The 20,366-nt window shown below is 47.9% G+C and overlaps 1 protein-coding gene across 1 annotated transcript in view; it reads left to right on the top strand.

Annotated features, from left to right (window-relative positions):
* LOC139378939 (neuroligin-2-like) overlaps positions 1-15,768 on the top strand; it is a 136,014-nt gene extending 120,246 nt beyond the window's left edge. The window contains exons 4-7 of the mRNA XM_071121568.1: positions 5,413-5,678; positions 5,990-6,143; positions 9,439-9,805; positions 13,939-15,768. Coding sequence (XP_070977669.1) covers positions 5,413-5,678; positions 5,990-6,143; positions 9,439-9,805; positions 13,939-14,770 — 1,619 coding nt within the window. The 3' untranslated portion in view covers positions 14,771-15,768. The remainder of the gene's footprint in view (positions 1-5,412; positions 5,679-5,989; positions 6,144-9,438; positions 9,806-13,938) is intronic.
* Positions 15,769-20,366: the final 4,598 nt, after the last annotated feature.

The following is a 20,366-nucleotide window of genomic DNA, read 5'->3' as shown; positions in this document are numbered from 1 at the left end:
CCAATTGTAACTGTGTCACGCCCTGACCTTAAAGATCCTTTATTCTCTATTTTGGGTTAGGTCGGGGTGTGACTAGGGTGGGCATTCTAGTTTCTTTATTTCTATGTTGGCCTGGTATGGTTCCCAATCAGAGGCAGCTGTCTATCGTTGTCTCTGATTGGGGATCATATTTAAGCAGCCTTTTCCCACTTGTTTGTTGTGGGATCTTGTTTTTGTGTAGTGCCTGTGAACACTGCAGTGACTTCACTCTTTATTGTTTTTGGTGAGTTTCACTTATTAAACATGTGGAACTCTACGTACGCTGCACCTTGGTCCATTTAACGATTGTGACAAACTGTGTCTCCTCATATATAATCAAATATACTACAATATAATTTCAGTATTCTTAACCTGGTAGAGTAAGAGAAAATGTACTATGTTGCTATTCACTGGAAGAGTAGAGGGTAGATTGGTCTGGTCATTCTATGGAAAAGTTAGGCGTATCCAATTGTCTTGTGGGTAGATTGTACCATCACTGAAAAGTCAATTACATTTTCATTCATACTCTCTGTCTACGTACCTGGTTGAATCATAGTAAATGTGAAATTGTGAGTGTATGATGTGGGTACTCACTCAAGAGGAGTAGGAGGGATAGACTGGTTCAAAGTGAGCTCAGACTGTGTGACACCTTATTCCACATAGAGTATCTGAGCAAAAAGTAGTGGACTACGGAATAGAGTGCAATTTGAGGGAGAGACTCAAAGTTTAAATTGGGAGCAATGTGGTCCAATGACCTGCAAGGAAACCTCGACACACACTCTCATGCTGTCATCACAGCTATTACACTACCAGGTATACTCTGATAGAGAGAGGGAGAGAGAGATAAAAGGAGAAGAGAGATAAAAGGTGAAGAGAAATAAAAGATGGAGCGAGGGAGAGAAAGAGAAAAGGAGAAGAGAGGGGGAGAGAGAGGGAGAGAGAGATACAAGGAGAGAGGGAGAGAGAGGGAGAGAGATAAAAGGAGGAGAGAACGAGAGAGGCGGAGAGAGAGAAAAGGAGAGAGAGGGAGAGAGATAAAAGGAGGAGAGAACGAGAGAGGCGGAGAGAGAGGGTGAGAGATTAAAGGAAGAGAGAACAAGAGGCGGAGAGAGAGAGAAAGATAAAAGGAGAGAACGAGAGGGAGGGAGAGAGAGGGTGAGAGATTAAAGGAAGAGAGAACAAGAGGTGGAGAGAGAGAGAGAGAGATAAAAGGAGAGAACGAGAGGGAGGGAGAGAGAGAAAAGGAGGAAAGAGGGATGGAGAGAGAGAAAGGGAGGAGAGAGGGATGGAGAGAGATATAAGGAGGAGAGAACGAGAGAGAGGGAGAGAGACAAAAGGGAGAGAGAGGGAGAGAGAAAAGGAGGAGAGAACGAGAGAGGCGGAGAGAGAGACAAATAAAAGGAGGAGAGAACGAGAGCGAGGGGGAGAGAAAAGGAGCGAACGAGAGAGATAAAAGGGGGAGAGAACGAGAGGGACGGAGAGATAAAAGGAGGAGAGAATTAGAGAGACTAAGAGGGAGAGAGATAAAGGAGGAGAGAGGGAGAGAGGGAGAGAGATAAAAGGAGGAGAGAATTAGAGAGACTAAGAGGGAGAGAGATAAAGGAGGAGAGAGGGAGAGAGGGAGAGAGATAAAAGGAGAGAACAAGAGAGGCGGAGAGAGAGGGAGAGAGATAAGAAGAGAGAACGAGAGAGACCGAGAGAGTTAAAAGCAGGAGAGAGAGATATGAGTGTGTATTGTGAGTGTTTCAATTATCACGCTGTGTGTCTCTGTGTTTGAAGATCAACCTGACCGCCATACAGTAATAACTCCCATTTGTGTGTGTGTGTGTGTGTGTGTGTGTGTGTGTGTGTGTGTGTGTGTGTGTGTGTGTGTGTGTGTGTGTGTGTGTGTGTGTGTGTGTGTGAGCATGTGTGTGTGAGCATGTGTGTGTGAGCATGTGTGTGTGAGCATGTGTGTGTGAGCATGTGTGTGAGTGTGAGTGCACACGTGTGTACATGCATGCTTTTCTGCGTGTGGGTGCATGCAGGTGTGTGTGTGTGCATGAGACTGTGAGTAAACAACCTGTACAGTGTGCATGTTCTCTCCACCCCTCACACCCTAACCTTCATGTTCTCTCCTCCCCTCACACCCTAACCTTCATGTTCTCTCCACCCCTCACACCCTAACCTTCATGTTCTCTCCTCCCCTCACACCCTAACCTTCATGTTCTCTCCTCCCCTCACACCCTAACCTTCATGTTCTCTCCTCCCCTCACACCCTAACCTTCATGTTCTCTCCACCCCTCACACCCTAATCTTCATGTTCTCTCCACCCCTCACACCCTAACCTTCATGTTCTCTCCACCCCTCACACCCTAACCTTCATGTTCTCTCCACCCCTCACACCCTTCATGTTCTCTCCACCCCTCACACCCTAACCTTCATGTTCTCTCCACCCCTCACACCCTAACCTTCATGTCCTCCGTCATATCTTGTCTTGCCATTGACTCGTCTCCTCTGCTGCCACTCACCAATACATTGCAACCTGACCTTTCTGCTGTCAAACCCATCTTCATCATCATCGTCATCTAACCCCAGCCCTCCAGACTCCTCCACCTGTCACTCAAAGCCCCCGGGCCGCCAGGTAAGGAACATTCCCGCTCCCCTCGAAGAACGGCAATCACGTCATCGCACCAGTCAGCAAATGAACTGTGCCATGATATACATGAGTTTAAGGAGGAGAGGTGAATGGGGGAGGTGGGGAGGGGAAGGGGAGATACAGATTGTTATGATGAGAGAGGCGGAGGGGGGAGTGAGGAGAGGTAGAGGAAGGGAATATGAGAGGGGGATAGAGTAAGGAAATACATTGATTGTTAGGATTTAGGATGAAATATATACAGTGCCTTCGGAAAGTATTCAGAACCCTTGACTTCTTCCACATTTTGTTGCATTCCTTATTCTGAAAAGGATTAAATGAAACATCCTTAGCAATCTACAGACAATACCCCATAACGACAAAGCGAAAACAGGTTTTTAGACATTTTTGCAAATTAATACAAAATGAAAAACAGACATACCTTATTTACATAAGTATTCAGACCCTTTTCTATGAGACTTGAATTTTGGATTGGACATGATTTGGAAAGTCACACACCTGTCTATATAAGGTCCCACAGTTGAAAGTGCATGTCAGAGCAAAAACCAAACCATGAGGTCGAAGGAATTGTCCATAGAGCTCCGAGACAGGATTGTGTCGAGGCACAGATCTGGGGAAGGGTACCAAAAAATGTCTGCAGCATTGAAGGTCCCCAAAAACACAGTGATCTCCATCATTCTTAAATAGAAGAAGTTTGGAACCACCAAGACTCTTCCTAGAGCTGGCCGCCCGGCCAAACTGAGCAATCGGGGGAGAAGGGTCTTGGTCAGGGAGGTGACCAAGAACCCGATGGTCACTCTGACAGAGCTCCAGAGTTCCCCTGTGGAGATGGGAGAACCTTCCAGAAGGACAACCATGCTGCACTCCACCAATCAGGCCTTTATGGTAGAGTGGCCAGATGGAAGCCACTCTTCAGTAAAAGGCACATGACAGCCCGCTTGGAGTTTGCCAAAAGGCACCTAAAGACTCTCAGATCATGACAAACAAGATTCTCTGGTCTGATGAAACCTAGATTGAACTCTTTGGCCTGAATTCCAAGTGTCACGTTTGGAGGAAACTTGGCACCATCATTACGGTGAAGCATGGGGGTGGCAGCATCATGCTGTGGGGATGTTTTTCAGCTGCAGGGACTGGGAGACTAGTCATGATTGAGGCAAAGATGAATGGAGCAAACTATAGCGAGATCCTTGATGAAAACCTGCTCCAGAGCGCTCAGGACCTCAGACTGGGGCAAAGGTTCACCTTCCAACAGGACAACGACCCTAAGCACACAGCCAAGGCAACACAGGAGTGGCTTCGGGACAAGTCTCTGAATGTCCTTGAGTAGCCCAGCCAGAGCCTGGACTTGAACCCGATCGAACATCTCTGGAGAGACCTGAAAATAGCTGTGCAGCAACGCTCCCCATCCAACCTGACAGAGCTTGAGAGGAACTGCAGAGAAGAATGGGAGAAACTCCCCAAATACAGGTGTGCCAAGCTTGTAGCGTCATACCCAAGAAGACTTGAGGCTGTAATCGCTGCCGAAGGTGCTTCAAGAAAGTACTGAGTGAAGGTTCTGAATACTTAAGTGAATGTGATATTTCATTTTTTTTCATTTATAAATTAACAAACATTTATAAAAACCTGTTTTTGCTTTGTCATTATGAGGTATTGTGTGTAGATTGATGAGGGGGAAAAAACAACTTAATCCATTTTAGAATAAGGCTGTAACCTAAAATGTGGAAAAAGTCAAGGGGTCTGAATACTTTCCGAAGGCACTGCACGAGCCCTTTTGTCAATCGTATATCTCAGCCTTTTATCGCCCTCATTCTTTTTCTTACTCTATCACTTCTTACAAACTTTCTCACCCCACTCTTCAACTCCCTCTCCTTCTCTCCCCCCGCCCACCCTTTCTCTCTTCCTCTCTCGCTCTTTCTCTGTCTCTCTTTCTCTGTCTCTCTCTTCTATGAGGAGAAATGCTGAGGTAGCAGGTAGGGCTAGCTTGTGTCTGAGTCATACACTTCCTAATAAACTCCCTGGGAAATAGAGGCTCTGCTCTGCGTCAGTGCTTAATAATTCACCAGGAATCTACAGAAGAGGAAAGGAGTGCGGAGGAAGAGAGCGAGACGAAGGAGGAACAGTAGGGAGGGATGAGAGCCCCCTCCTGTTACGAGGCACAGGACCGACGGAGAGAAATAGAAAAGAGAGAGAGAGAGAGAGAGAGAGAGAGAGAGAGAGAGAGAGAGAAATCTGTGGAAGATAGGAAGGAAAAGTCTCTTTTAGAAGCAGACTGTGTAGTCCCCCATCGATTTCCCAGTCTGGGCTGTATCATATTTCAAGTCTGAGATTGTTGGAGTTAGAAGCACATGCCTTTCTCTCTGATTTGTTACAGTGAGTAAGATGTAGGGAAAAGCAAAGACAAATCTGTGGAGGGTAAAAGGAACAAACTTTCACAACCTAAGTATTCTCAATCCCTTCCCCAAATCTGAACTTTTCAGATTGTTCAAAGTACAGTATTAACTTCTCTCTTCCCAGAGAGAAAGGAGGCAATGAGAGGATTCCACGTTAGACTATTGAGATGCACTCATGGCTGCTACTCTAGTGACCTAACATGTGTAGCACACTTTGACGAAACAAAGTGAATGTCCGCTCACCTTTTCCAGACGTTTAATATAGGATATTTTTTTTGTCCAAATGATATTTCGTTGGACGGTGATGAAACTGCCACCTTACAGATGCAGTTGTATAACTTCTCCTTCCACTCTCTCTCTCTCCTCCAGGGTTGTTCCAGAGGGCCATAGCCCAGAGTGGCTCAGCCATCTCCAGCTGGTCGGTCAACTACCAGCCCCTCAAGTACACTAAGATCCTGGCCCGGAAAGTGGGCTGCAGCCACTCAGAGACGGCAGAATTAGTGGACTGCCTGAGGAAGAAGAACTTCAGGGAGCTGGTGGATCAGGACATTCAGCCGGCCCGCTACCACATCGCCTTCGGACCCGTAGTGGACGGAGACGTGGTGCCGGACGACCCTGAGATACTCATGCAGCAGGTGTGTGTGGGCGGGCGTGTATATTAGTCACAGCTCTCTGACTGCAGAGACAGAGGTACTTCATTGGTTGTGATGAAATCCCAAGCCGAGATTTACCAAGGGTAAAATGTAAAAAGATAAAGATTATGATAAGACATTACTGTAATGGTTCAGTGTAATTGAAGACAGTTTCATATTTGAGGCTTTTTGGTGTTTAATGCTCTTTTTAAGGTGCCCAAAGTGCTTCAAATTTTATGGGGCAGCACCACTCATCTCATCCACGTCTAATGCATTTATGGACCTAACGTGTCCTTCTCTTTTTCTGCCACTAGGGGGAGTTCCTGAACTATGACATCCTGATAGGAGTGAACCAGGGAGAGGGGCTCAAGTTTGTAGATGACAGTGAAGACAACGATGGGATCTCAGCTGCAGCGTTCGACTACACTATATCTAACTTTGTGGACAATCTCTACGGCTATCCTGAGGGTAAGGGTCTCTGTGTACCTATTCATGTACCGCTTTTCAGAAAGTATTGTGTGACAATATGAGTCAATATGAGTCTTCTTGGGTAAGTCTCATCAGAGCTTTCCACACCTGTTTTGCGCAATAGTTCCCCATTATTATTTCTATTAGGTGCTGAGGATCATGGCTAGATAGCAATTTTCAAGTCTTGCCACAAATTTAAGTCAAAACTGTGTAACTTGGCCACTCAGGAATATTCACTGTCTTCTTGGTAAGCGACTCCAGTGTACAACTTCAAACATCTGCTATCTGAGCAGCTAACCGATCGCTGCAGCTGTACATAGTCTATTGGTAAATAGCCCACCCATTTTCACCTACCTCATCCCCATACTGTTTTTATTTATTTATTTTTCTGCTCTTTTGCACACCAATATCTCTACCTTTACATAACCATCTGATCATTTATCACTCCAGTGTTAATCTGCATAATTGTAATTATTTGCCTACCTTCTCATGCCTTTTGCACACAATGTATATATAGACTCCCCTTTTTTCTACTGTGTTATTGACTTGTTAATTGTTTACTCCATGTGTAACTCTGTGTTGTCTGTTCACACTGCTATGCCTTATCTTGGCCAGGTCGCAGTTGCAAATGAGAACTTGTTCTCAACTAGCCTACCTGGTTAAATAAAGGTGAAATAAATAAAATAAATAAAAAGATGTGGCTTTGTGTTGTAGGTTGTTGTTCTGCTGAAAGGTGAATTCCTCTCCCAGTCTCTGGTGTAAAGCAGACTAAACTAGGTTTTTCTCTGGAATCTTGTCTGTTCTTGTCAGGCATACCCATAAAAATTATGCTGCGCCACCATGCTTGAAAATAAGGAGGCAGTTAGTCAGTGTTGTATTGTTGGATTTGCACCAAAGTTCAAGGACGTGTAGACTTTCTATAGGCACTGTATATAACCACTAGAGAGGAACAGTGTTTCAAGTTAAGTTAACAAGTTAAGTGGTTTACTGTTTGGTAAAATCTTCTATTCAAACTTCAATTCACTAACATTTGCCCTTTTCTCTGACTCCTCCCTTACTTTTCCCTCTCTTCCCTCTCTTTTCCCTCTCTTCCCTCTCTCTTCCCTCTCTTTTCCCTCTCTTCCCTCTCTCTTCCCTCTCTCTTCCCTCTCTTTTCCCTCTCTTTTTCCTCTCTTCCCTCTCTCTTCCCTCTCTTTTTCCTCTCTTCCCTCTCTCTTCCCTCTCTTCCCTCTCTCTTCCCTCTCTTCCCTCTCTCTTCCCTCTCTTCCCCCTCTCTTCCCTCTCTTCCCTCTTTTCCCTCTCTTCCCTCTCTTTTCCCTCGCTTCCCTCTCTTTTCCCTCTCTTCCCTCTATTTTCCCTCTCTTCCCTCTTTTCCCTCTCTTCCCTCTCTTTTCCCTCTCTTTTCCCTCTCTTTTCCTCTCTTTTCCCTCTCTTCCCTCTCTCTTCCCTCTCTTCCCTCTCTCTTCCCTCTCTTCCCCCTCTCTTCCCTCTCTTCCCTCTTTTCCCTCTCTTCCCTCTCTTTTCCCTCGCTTCCCTCTCTTTTCCCTCTCTTCCCTCTATTTTCCCTCTCTTCCCTCTTTTCCCTCTCTTCCCTCTCTTTTCCCTCTCTTTTCCCTCTCTTTTCCTCTCTTTTCCCTCTCTTCCCTCTCTCTTCCCTCTCTTCCCTCTCTCTTCCCTCTCTTCCCCCTCTCTTCCCTCTCTTCCCTCTTTTCCCTCTCTTCCCTCTCTTTTCCCTCGCTTCCCTCTCTTTTCCCTCTCTTCCCTCTATTTTCCCTCTCTTCCCTCTTTTCCCTCTCTTCCCTCTCTTTTCCCTCTCTTTTCCCTCTCTTTTCCTCTCTTTTCCCTCTCTTCCCTCTCTTTTCCCTCTCTTCTCCCTCTCTTCCCTCTCTTCCCTCTCTTTTCCCTCTCTTCCCTCTCTTCCCTCTCTTCCCTCTCTTTCCCTCTCTTCCCTCTTTTCCCTCTCTTCCCTCTCTTTCCCTCTCTTCCCTCTCTTTTCCCTCTCTTCCCTCTCTTTTCCCTCTCTTCCCTCTCTTCCCTCTCTCTTCCCTCTCTTCCCTCTCTCTTCCCTCTCTTCCCCCTCTCTTCCCTCTCTTCCCTCTTTTCCCTCTCTTCCCTCTCTTTTCCCTCGCTTCCCTCTCTTTTCCCTCTCTTCCCTCTATTTTCCCTCTCTTCCCTCTTTTCCCTCTCTTCCCTCTCTTTTCCCTCTCTTTTCCCTCTCTTTTCCTCTCTTTTCCCTCTCTTCCCTCTCTCTTCCCTCTCTTCCCTCTCTCTTCCCTCTCTTCCCCCTCTCTTCCCTCTCTTCCCTCTTTTCCCTCTCTTCCCTCTCTTTTCCCTCGCTTCCCTCTCTTTTCCCTCTCTTCCCTCTATTTTCCCTCTCTTCCCTCTTTTCCCTCTCTTCCCTCTCTTTTCCCTCTCTTTTCCCTCTCTTTTCCTCTCTTTTCCCTCTCTTCCCTCTCTTTTCCCTCTCTTCTCCCTCTCTTCCCTCTCTTCCCTCTCTTTTCCCTCTCTTCCCTCTCTTCCCTCTCTTCCCTCTCTTTCCCTCTCTTCCCTCTTTTCCCTCTCTTCCCTCTCTTTCCCTCTCTTCCCTCTCTTTTCCCTCTCTTCCCTCTCTTTTCCCTCTCTTCCCTCTCTTTCCCTCGCTTCCCTCTCTTTCCCTCTCTCTTCCCTCTCTTCCCTCTCTTTCCCTCTCTTCCCTCTTTTCCCTCTCTTCCCTCTCTTTTCCCTCTCTTCCCTCTCTTTTCCCTCTCTTCCCTCTCTTTTCCCTCTCTTCCCTCTCTTTCCCTCGCTTCCCTCTTTCCCTCTCTCTTCTCTCTCTTTTCCCTCTCTTCCCTCTCTTTTCCCTCTTTTCCTCTCTTTTCCCTCTCTTCCCTCTCTTCCCTCTCTTCCCTCTCTTTCCCTCTCTCTTCCCTCGCTTCCCTCTCTCTTCCCTCTCTTTTCCCTCTCTTCCCTCTCTTTCCCTCTCTTCCCTCTCTCTTCCCTCTCTTTTCCCTCTCTTCCCTCTCTTTTCCCTCTATTTTCCTCTCTTTTCCCTCTCTTCCCTCTCTTCCCTCTCTTTCCCTCTCTTCCCTCTCTCCCCTCTCTTCCCTCTCTTTTCCCTCTCTTCCCTCTCTTTTCCCTCTCTTCCCTCTCTTTTCCCTCTCTTCCCTCTCTTTTCCCTCTCTTTTCCCTCTCTTTTCCCTCTCTCTTCCCTCTTTTCCCTCTCTTTTCCCTCTCTTCCCTCTTTTCCCTCTCTTTTCCCGCTCGTCTCACACCTCCCCCCCGCTCTTCCTCCCATCCTCCCTCTCCTCCCATCTAGGTAAGGACATCCTAAGGGAGACCATTAAGTTCATGTACACCGACTGGGCCGACCGTGACAACGGAGACATGAGGAGAAAAACCCTCCTCGCCTTATTCACGGACCACCAGTGGGTGGCGCCGGCGGTGGCCACGGCCAAACTGCACGCCGAGTTCCAGTCTCCCGTCTACTTTTACACCTTCTACCACCACTGTCAGACGGAGACGCGACCGGAGTGGGCAGACGCAGCCCACGGGGATGAGATCCCCTACGTGTTCGGGGTGCCCATGATCGGAGCCACCGACCTCTTCCCCTGCAACTTCTCTAAGAATGATGTCATGCTCAGTGCTGTAGTCATGACATATTGGACTAACTTCGCTAAGACGGGGTAGGTGGCTGATGGGTAGGTGGTAGGTGGGTAAATGGTAGGTGTGTAGGTGATAGGTGGTTGGTGGGTAGGTGGTAGCTGAGTAGGTGGTAGCTGAGTAGGTGGTAGGTGGGTAGGTGGTTGAGTGGTAGGTGGGTAAGTGGAAGGTGGTTGGTGGGTAGGTGGTTGGTGGGAAGGTGATTGGTTTGGTAGGTGGGTAGGTGGTTGGTGGGACGGTGGATTGGTGGGACGGTGGGAAGGTGGTTGGTGGGTAGGTGGTTGGTTGGTGGGAAGGTGATTGGTTTGGTAGGTGGGTAAGTGGTTGGTGGGACGGTGGATTGGTGGGACGGTGGTTGGTGGGACGGTGGTTGGTGGGACGGTGGTTGGTGGGACGGTGGTATGTGGGAAGGTGGTATGTGGGTAGGTGGTTGGTGGGAAGGTGGATAGGTGGATAGGTGGTAGAGGGATATGTTATTGGTTGGTGAGAAGGTGGGTAGGTGGTTGGTTGGTAAGTGGTTTGTGATAGGTGGTTTGTGTGACGGTGGTTGGTGGGAAAGTGGGTATGTGGGACAGTGGTTGGTGGGATAGTGGTAGGTGGGTAGGTGGTTGGTTGGTAAGTGGTGTGTGGGACGGTGGTTAGTGGGGCAGTGGTTGGTGGGTAGTGGTTGGTGGGAAGGTAGGTAGGTGGTTGGTTGGTAAGTGGTTTGTGGGACGGTGGTTGATGGGAAGCTGGGTAGATGGAATGTGGTTGGTGGGAAGGTGGTTGGTGAAATGGTGGTTGGTGGGTAGTGGTTGGTGGGAAGGTAGGTAGGTGGTTGGTTGGTAAGTGGTGTGTGGGACGGTGGTTGATGGGAAGCTGGGTAGATGGAATGTGGTTGATGGGAAGGTGATTGGTTTGGTAGGTGGTTGGTTGGTTGGTAAGTGGTTTGTGGGACGGTGGTTGATGGGAAGCTGGGTAGATGGAAGGTGGTTGGTGGGAAGGTGGTTGGTGAAACGGTGGTTGGTGGGTAGGTGGTTGGAAGGACAGCGGTAGGTGGGACAGTGGTAGGTGGGACGGTGGTAGGTGGGTAGGTGGTTGGTTGGTATGTGGTTTGTGGGACGGTGGTTGGTGGGTCGGTGGTTGGTGGGAAGGTAGGTAGGTAGGTAGGTAGGTAGGTAGGTAGGTAGGTAGGTGGTTGGTGGGACAGTGGTAGGTGGGTAGGTTGTTGATGGGTAGGTGGTAGCTGAGTAGGTGGTTGTGGGTAGGTGGTTGGTGGTAGGTGGGTAGATGGTTGGTGGTAGGTGGGTGGGTAAGTGGAAGGTGGTTGGTGGGTAGGTGGGTTGGTGGGAAGGTGATTGGTTTGGTAGGTGGTTGGTTGGTAAGTAGTTTGTGGGACGGTGGTTGGTGGTTGGTGGGAAGGTGGTTGGTGAGAAAGTGGGTAGGTGGTTGGTGGGAAAGTGGGAAGGTGGGTTGGTGGTTGGTTGGTAAGTGGTGTGTGAGACGGTGGTTGATGGGAAGCTGGGTAGATGGAAGGTGGTTGGTGGGTAGATGGTTGGTAGGACAGCGGTAGGTGGTTGGTTGGTAGGACAGCAGTAGGTGGGACAGTGGTAGGTGGGTAGGTGGTGGGTAGGTAGGTGGTTGGTGGGACAGTGGTATGTGGGAAGGTGGGTTGGTGGGACAATGGATAGGTGGATAGGTGGTAGAGGGATAGGTTGGTGGTTGGTGAGAAGGTGGGTAGGTGGTTTGTGGGACGGTGGTTTGTGGGACGGTGGTTGGTGGGAAGGTGGGTAAGTGGGACAGTGGTAGGTGGTTGGTGGGACAGTGGTAGGTGGTTGGTGGGTAGGTAAGTGGTTTGTGGGTTGGTGGGTAGGTGGTTGGTTGGTAAGTGGTTTGTGGGACGGTGGTTGATGGGAAGCTGGGTAGATGGAAGATGGTTGGTGGAACGGTGGTAGGTGGTTGGTAGGTGGTTGGTAAGTGGTTGGTTGGTAGGTAGGTGGGACATTGGTAGGTGGTTGGTGGGTAGGTGGTTGGTTTGGTTTGGTGGTATGTGGGTGCTGGGTCCGTGGTTGCTGGATAGGTGGTTGCTGGATAGGTGGTTGTTGGATAGGTGGTTGGTGGGCAGGTGGTTGGTTGGTTTGGTGGTATGTGGTTGCTGGGTTCGTGGTTGCTGGATAGGTGGTAGTTGGATAGGTGGTTGGTGGGAAGGTGGTTGGTTGGTAAGTGGTTTGTGGGACGGTGGTTGATGGGAAGCTGGGTAGATGGAAGATGGTTGGTGGAACGGTGGTAGGTGGTTGGTAGGACAGTGGTAGGTGGTTGGTAAGTGGTTGGTTGGTAGGTAGGTGGGACATTGGTAGGTGGTTGGTGGGTAGGTGGTTGGTTTGGTTTGGTGGTATGTGGGTGCTGGGTCCGTGGTTGCTGAATAGGTGGTTGCTGGATAGGTGGTTGTTGGATAGGTGGTTGGTGGGCAGGTGGTTGGTTGGTTTGGTGGTATGTGGTTGCTGGGTTCGTGGTTGCTGGATAGGTGGTAGTTGGATAGGTGGTTGGTGGGAAGGTGGTTGGTGGATAGGTGGGTAGAGTAGGCGGAAGGTAGTTGGTTGGTTGGTTGGTAGGTAGTCGGTGGAATGGTGGTTGGTGGGTAGGTGGTAGGTGGAAGGTGGTTGGTTGGTTGTTTGGTTGGTAGGTAGGTAGTTGGTGATAGGTGTTTGGTAGGTGGTAGGTAGGTAGGTAGGTAGGTAGGTAGGTAGGTAGGTAGGTATTTAGGTAGGTAGGTAGGTAGGTAGGTAGGTAGGTAGGTTGGTTGGTGGTTGGTGGGTAGGTAGGTAGGTGATAGGTGTTTGGTAGGTGGTAGGTAGGTAGGTAGGTAGGTATTTAGGTAGGTAGGTAGGTAGGTAGGTAGGTAGGTAGGTAGGTAGGTAGGTAGGTTGGTTGGTGGTTGGTGGGTAGGTAGGTAGGTGATAGGGGGTAAGTGGTAGAAGATTGAGGATGGTGTTTTGTTTGTTCTCCCTCCTCTTGAGGACTATTTAATTTAGGGCTCTATTCAGCCCTTAGTGCTGAAGATCCACTTTATAGCGCGATTGACAGTTAATGGCACTGTTCCCGCTGTCGCTGTAGCTGCGTTCTGGGTAAACACTGTTTCGGAAATGACCTTACCATTTTTATGCAGATCTTCCGTGATACAGTACTTTGGCTATCCAGACCACCATGTCTATGACTTGCAGCCCTAACAAGAGTATCATACTGTATGTAAAAAGCTAAATTAAATTTCTTCTGATTTTGAATGTATAAATAGTTTTAATGTTGGTTTGTATCAAATTCATCAGGTTGTTTAACAGTGAAGTATACACTGAGTATACCAAACATTAAGAGCACCCCCCTGAGTATACCAAACATTAAGAGCACCCCACTGAGTATACCAAACATTAAGAGCACCCCCCTGAGTATACCAAACATTAAGAGCACCCGCCTGAGTGTACCAAACATTAAGAGCACCCCCCTGAGTATACCAAACATTAAGAGCACCCCCCTGAGTATACCAAACATTAAGAGCACCCGCCTGAGTGTACCAAACATTAAGAGCACCCCCCTGAGTATACCAAACATTAAGAGCACCCCCCTGAGTATACCAAACATTAAGAGCACCCGCCTGAGTGTACCAAACATTAAGAGCACCCGCCTGAGTGTACCAAACATTAAGAGCACCCCCCTGAGTGTACCAAACATTAAGAGCACCCGCCTGAGTGTACCAAACATTAAGAGCACCCCCCTGAGTGTACCAAACATTAAGAGAACCCCCTGAGTATACCAAACATTAAGAGAACCCCCTGAGTGTACCAAACATTAAGAGCACCCCCCTGAGTGTACCAAACATTAAGAGAACTCCCTGAGTGTACCAAACATTAAGAACACCCCCCTGAGTGTACCAAGCATTAAGAGCACCCCCCTGAGTGTACCAAACATTAAGAGAACCCCCTGAGTGTACCAAACATTAAGAGCACCCCCCTGAGTGTACCAAACATTAAAAGCACCCCCCTTAGTGTACCAAACATTAAGAGCACCCCCCTGAGTGTACCAAACATTAAGAGCACCCCCCTGAGTATACAAAACATTAAGAACTTTGGAATATCTAAAGTTGATTGAAATCACCTGAGTGAGATTCATCCTCTTTCCCCTCCAGGGACCCCAATCTGCCAGTGCCTCAGGACACCAAGTTCATCCACACCAAGCCCAACCGCTTCGAGGAGGTCATCTGGACCAAGTTCAACTCCAAGGACAAGCAGTACCTCCACATCGGCCTGAAGCCCCGCGTCAGGGACAACTACCGAGCCAACAAGGTGGCCTTCTGGCTGGAGCTGGTCCCTCATTTACACTCCCTCCATGAAGTCCTGAACCCCACTACCACCAGACTACCTCCAGGCAGCACTCGCCCCCCCGGGGGCCCCTGGAAGCCCAAACCCCGCACCACGGGCCACCCCTACCCCACCTTCCCCGACCCCGTGGAGCCCTACGGATCAGAGCGGCCCAGACTGGACCTCTTCCCCGGTGACACGCGGGATTATTCCACAGAGCTGTCGGTGACCGTGGCAGTGGGGGCGTCGCTGCTCTTCCTCAACATCCTGGCGTTTGCTGCGCTCTACTACAAGCGGGACAAGCGTCAGGAGATGCGGCGCCACCGGCTGTCTCCGCAGCGCCACGGCGGGCCTGCCAACGACCTGGCGCACAGCCAGGAGGAAGAGATCATGTCCCTGCAGATGAAGCACTCGGAGCACGACTCGCACCACGACATGGAGCCCCTCCGGCCCCACGACATCCTGCGGCCCTCCTGTCCGCCCGACTACACCCTGGCCCTGCGGAGGGCCCCGGACGACGTGCCCCTCATGACCCCCAACACCATCACCATGATCCCCAGCACCATCACCGGCATGCAGCCCCTCCACCCCTTCAACACCTACCCCAGCACCGGCCACAACAACACCCTGCCCCACCCCCACTCCACCACACGTGTATAGTAGAGCTACAGCTCCCCCTGGGGGACCGGAGGACCAACTACACACTCTGGTTTATCACTATTGGATCGCTATGGATATCTCTCTCTCTCTCTCTCTCTTACTCTCTGTTTTTCCAACCGTCAGCCTGCGCCCTGATGCTGTGTCTTTCCTACAGCGCAACCTTGCTGGGGTTAAGTGGAAGTGCAGCTGAACTGCAGGGGAAGCAGGTGTTATTGAGGGTGTTGAGATATTTTGAGAGGGTCTCGTATTCTCTGATCCTGACAGCCCCCAAACCTGCCCACAGGATGATCCTCTGCCTCTAACTGTGCATTTCATTTAGTTGTTTTTTTTCATCCCATGTTTTCTCGGTTTCTGTCCTGTAATAGGGTTGGGGACAGAGGAGGCTGGTGGGGGGAGCTATAGGAGGACAGGGTCATTGTGATGGCTGGAATGGAATGAATGGAACAGAGTCAAATATGTGGTTTCCATATGCTTGATGTGTTTGACACCGTTACATTTATTCCACTCCAGACTTTACAATGAGCCCGTCCTATAGCTCCTCCCAGCAGCCTCCACTGGTTGGGGATCGTTTTTTTGGATTGTGAGGTAAAGCGTTTGGTTCCTTTTCCTTCTGTTATATTGGAAAGCCTCTATCTCTCTACTCATCTCATCTGCTTACTTGAGTCTCTTCTCTTTTCCACATCCCTCTCTTTCCCTCCTCTGTAGTTCTAAAACAACCTTTTTTATACAAAGGCGTACAGTACATACAGTAAGTATATATCATGAAAATATTGGTATTCTGATATCGTCTTTCTACCAGCATTCTTGGTGCCAAGTACTGTGTTGTTTTCCCATAGGAGGGGAACTGAGAGAGAATCAAGAGTGTTGAGCTGTATCAAGATCAAGCCTACTTACTGTGTGTTCATGAAAAGTGCCAAACTGGCCTATCTTGTGCTTTTTTCGTTATCTTTTTTCAACGTTTGTTTGTTTGATTAATTGATTGTTGCTTTCGGTTCTTATTTTTTGTGGAAAGATTTTTAAATATATAGATATATAGACATATATATATATAGTTATATATAAATGTGTACAAAGAAGAAAATATCGAAATGGTTTTCTCAGTGGGGATCTATGCATGAATTATTTTTAAAAACAATGATGGGGAAAGGACACTGGATAGTCAATATTCACACACACATCTCCTGTTTTAAACTATTTCTATCTCAATTCCATATGCTTTTTCTTCATATTTTCTTTTCTGCAAGAAAAAAAACCTGGTGGCACGTCATAAAACCCCTGCATCGGTGCTTCTTTCATTCATGAACATTATCCTTTACAACAACGAGAAACCTGACTGGACCAAACATGAATAAAAACAATTCTTATACACATTGATTATACAACACATTGCTTATGTTGATCACCTCCCACCCTGCTTACTGTCTACTATTGCACAACCGACTGCATGCTACCCCAAACAAATCAACTACCATAGTAAATCAATTCAACCTTTATTTACACAACACATTTCATAAAAGTGTGTGCAAGACAACATTTCGATCACATAAAGACCCCTTTCTCTGTCTCGCATCCTCCTCCTGCTCTGCTATCATCCAGCCAGGGCCCCTGAGGGCCCCTCTTACGTAATGTGAGTTATTGGTGCCACTGCAGCAGCTCTGTATTTTTCTCGTAATAACCAGGCCATCCACTGAGCCTTGGGCCCCTGTCTCTCCGTGACTCATTATGGCAGGCGTAGAAGCCATAGACTGCCACTGAAATGGTATCCAGTTCCCTATGTAGTGCACTACTGTGGGCCAGTCAGGCCAAAAGTAGTGCACTATGTAGGGAATAGGATGCCATTTTGGACACAAACCTAGAGGTATTGGTGTCCATTATGCTCTGGCCAAAAAGGGAATAGGGTGTAGGGAATAGGGTTCCCTAGCGGTATTGAGGCTGCAGGTAGACCTATCGTTTATCAAGGTGAACCTGCCAGGGTTCTCAGAGGTCCTGGGTGGGAAGGTACATACGGCCAAGTCTCGGGTCCTCGAATAACGTCACTTTTTCCTCATAATGTTACAACGAAGGAGAGAAAAGGGACAGTCCCTCCATCTCCCTCTTTCTTTTACACACTCTCCCCTTCTCTCCGCCCGTCTCCGCCTTCGATTTCTGGCCCGTACAAATGCTGTTTGATGAACGCCTGTGTGAGCGCGCGAGTACATGTCAGCTCAGCTTCCCAGGGCCAGGGGTAACTAGAGGGCAGAGAGAATGATGGAGGAAGATGGAATGTGTGTGAGGAAAGAGACAGGCAGGCATCTCGTATCAGAGGCGCCTCCCCGTGGTGCGAGACCCCCGTAACAACTGCTTACACACACACTCCTCCATTCTTCCTCTCACTCTACTTTCTCCGTCCCTTTCTCCTTTCCTCCACCAGTAAACACCCGTCTGATTCAGGACTGCTGCACATGCAATTTCAACTAACTCTCTTTGTGGAAAGTTGAGAGTAGAAATCGCCGGCGTTTCAACTCGTAACTTCCCTGTGTGCCGTCGTTGAACCCTGCATCTCCTGACCCTTCCCCCCTGACACATGTCCCTGCTGACTCTGTTGCTCTCACGTCCCCTTCGCTCCACTGCTGTACATTGAACTCTAAGCACACGGAGGAAAGACTGGTGGTCTATCAGACAGGCCAGGGTCTGGGATAACAGAGCTGGGAAGAGGACTTGGGAGTAAGAGGTCCTTAGACCAAGGGACAATAAAGTGATCAGCTGTTTTTACTCTTTCCTTTTTTTTTGAACAGGGAGGTGCACGTAAAAGTCAAGGGAAAGCCTGTTGACAACACCTCAGTCCGTAATGCTATGACATGGCCAGCAGAGGGGGCTGATGGGTGAATAGGATTAATCCAACTGAACTGAACTGTAGCGCTGTGTGTGAACCCACAGTGCGCTGTAGTATCCTCAGTTAGAAACCGCTATCGACAGTGTTGTCTCTGCTTGTGTTTAGCTTTAGACGTTTCTTTGGTACCTATTTCATTACTGCTTGAAGGTGGGGGGGATGTGTGAGAGAACACAGGTTGGTGTTGTCAGATACTCGGTGTTGGCCAACTGAGAGAGACAGTGTGTGGTGGGGAAACACAGGAGATGATCCGCTGTACAATATACTGTAACAAGGACCAGACTGGGGTTGTGTATGTGGAATCAGAGGGAGTCAGTGGACTTATATGCTGGAACTTTTCTCTCCGCTACAGAGATGGACTTACTATAAAATGTGCTATTGGACTAGAATATGAAACCTGGGAGAGAGCCCCAAAGCCTCCAAGTCATCATCACAGCCTTAAACAAAGGGGAAAGGGTGTGAGATGTGACCGGGACAGTGGACAGACTAGGGCACCGACATCTTATTTCAGGTGTGGGAATGATCAGATACATCTGTCCAATCAAGTCTTTGTGCCATTAGATCCTGAACTTTTTTATCCTGTGAATAAGAGGGCAACGGGAGGGTCGCAGAGGAAACTAGTACTACTACAAATACAACACAACAAAACTTCAACCAATTGAAGAGTGACAGATGCTATTTCCTTTGTTTCCTGTTCTTTTCCTTGTCTATTTTATACGCTTACACACTAGAGGGCGCCATGGAGACACAATCGCCATAACAACCTACCGTTCCTCTGAACATTCTGAATGTGGAGGAATTTAGCGTTTTGCGACAGAGAGAGGTCAAAAAAAGAGGAGCAAAACTGTACATTTTTAAGTGTAAGAACAAACAGTCAAAAATCTTTGTAAATATTACGTTTCTTGTTTTGTTTTTTTCGAGTGAATGAATGAAATGACTTTGTGACGACAACAGAGACAACAGGTGCAAGTTGAAAAGGGGTCTCCAGCTAGTATTGTATGTTAACCGTACGCCATTTAAATGTATTCGCCACGGAACTTTTCCGAGAGATTCAGGAAAGTGGGATTCTCGTTCTGTTAGCTCTTTCCGTGCATGTCACTAACAAAGTTGTTCAGAAGTGGATGGACAATGGACATTCAGAACAAAGTCATCATGTGTTGTCTACGTAGCATCTTGACTACTCAACCTGTGTAAGCACTAAGCGAACACCGTAGCAGGGATACTGACCCATTCTCATTCTCTGCTGTTGGTTATAGGGTCTCTCCCACGTTCAAAATGGGCCCTGCATAACTGCAGGCCTGTATTAGCTGTGTACCACACCAGCCATACTGGATGATGATACAGCACACCTTAAAGGTGGAATCGGTCACTTCCACCACCCATGTGGCAACGACAAAACATGGCCAAGAAGCAAAAAATTAAATCAAATGAATGCACCTTTAAAAACATCCTTGTGGCTTTTGGAATGTGTATATTCCCAACCCTGTTGACTCTCCCACCGTTGTGTAGCCCCGGAACCACAGGGAGACCGAGAAACGATGGCTTTTTGTAACCTAAGTTGCCTCTGATCTAGCCTATTCCCAGATCGGTTTGTGCCGTCTTGCCAACTCCTACGGTCATTGTCGCGACTAGGAGTTGACAAGACGGCACAAACAGATCTGGGACCAGGCTACGTCTTAGCCTTATCGGGAGTCACGTACTGCGGGTGGGACACATGTCCCCCTGAATACACTGTGTTACGTACAATATGTGTCCTGTTCATGTAGGTTGTGCTATCTGTATACAGTGACCTCATCATAAGCTATCGGTACCGCTAAGCTTGCCTTCCAAGTGGAACGGTGAGGTGGGAATTGAGCTGCTTAGTGGGTAGATGGTTGAACTGCATGACAAGGCATGTACATAGGTATAGACCAGGAAGTGTGAGTGTGTACATGTGAGAGTATGTGTTAGGATAGCTCATTTGGTGTGTAAGCATAGGTGTGTACTCCATTTTGTTGTAGCATTAGTTAGGACTAATGCAGAGGGAGTTTATATCTATTGTGTTAGTTTAGTAGGACTTTAAAACGATTGACACGACCCCCCCAAAAAATCCATATTGGATTTTAATGTATTATCTCCCGCACATAAAGAAAGTCATACTTTTAGGTGCAAAACCAATTTTGTTAAGTGTTCAATGATTAACACCATCTGTTGTTATGAAGCAGCTAACACTGTTTTATAGATTTGCCAGAGTGATGCTCTGTTAAACACCTGTTCTGAACTGAAGAGGTAGACCGTAACAATGTTTCATGTAGGTGAATTTCCTGCCTTGCTCGTGACCACATGTCATGGTTGACCTTCAAAACAGAGAAAGGTTTGTCTATGTTAAGGTCAAGGCACCTGAGAGTCCAGTTGTACTGAAGCACATGACAAATAACCCTGGGAAACATTCTGAGCTGGGTGTCAGTTCGGGCCTGCATAGTCAAATTTGCACCTGTTGTCTTGTTTTTATTTTCTTTGTAGAATTCCGAAACCCAAGACTTGAGATGAAGAAAACATGTTAATAATGGATTTTAAAAACATATTATAATTAAAAAAATGAAAGTAAAACTATATAAATAAGGTGATGATATTTGTTTACTTTAGAAGTTATGATACACTGTGTGCTGGGATTCTGATGTGGGGAACATTAAAGACATTCATAGCCAGACTGTCGACTACGCCTCTTCATTGGCCTACTGCACCCCG

The sequence above is a fragment of the Oncorhynchus clarkii genome, chromosome 21 (assembly GCF_045791955.1).
Source record: "Oncorhynchus clarkii lewisi isolate Uvic-CL-2024 chromosome 21, UVic_Ocla_1.0, whole genome shotgun sequence".
NCBI lineage: Eukaryota > Metazoa > Chordata > Actinopteri > Salmoniformes > Salmonidae > Oncorhynchus > Oncorhynchus clarkii.
This window is presented reverse-complemented; position numbering and strand designations above follow the sequence as displayed.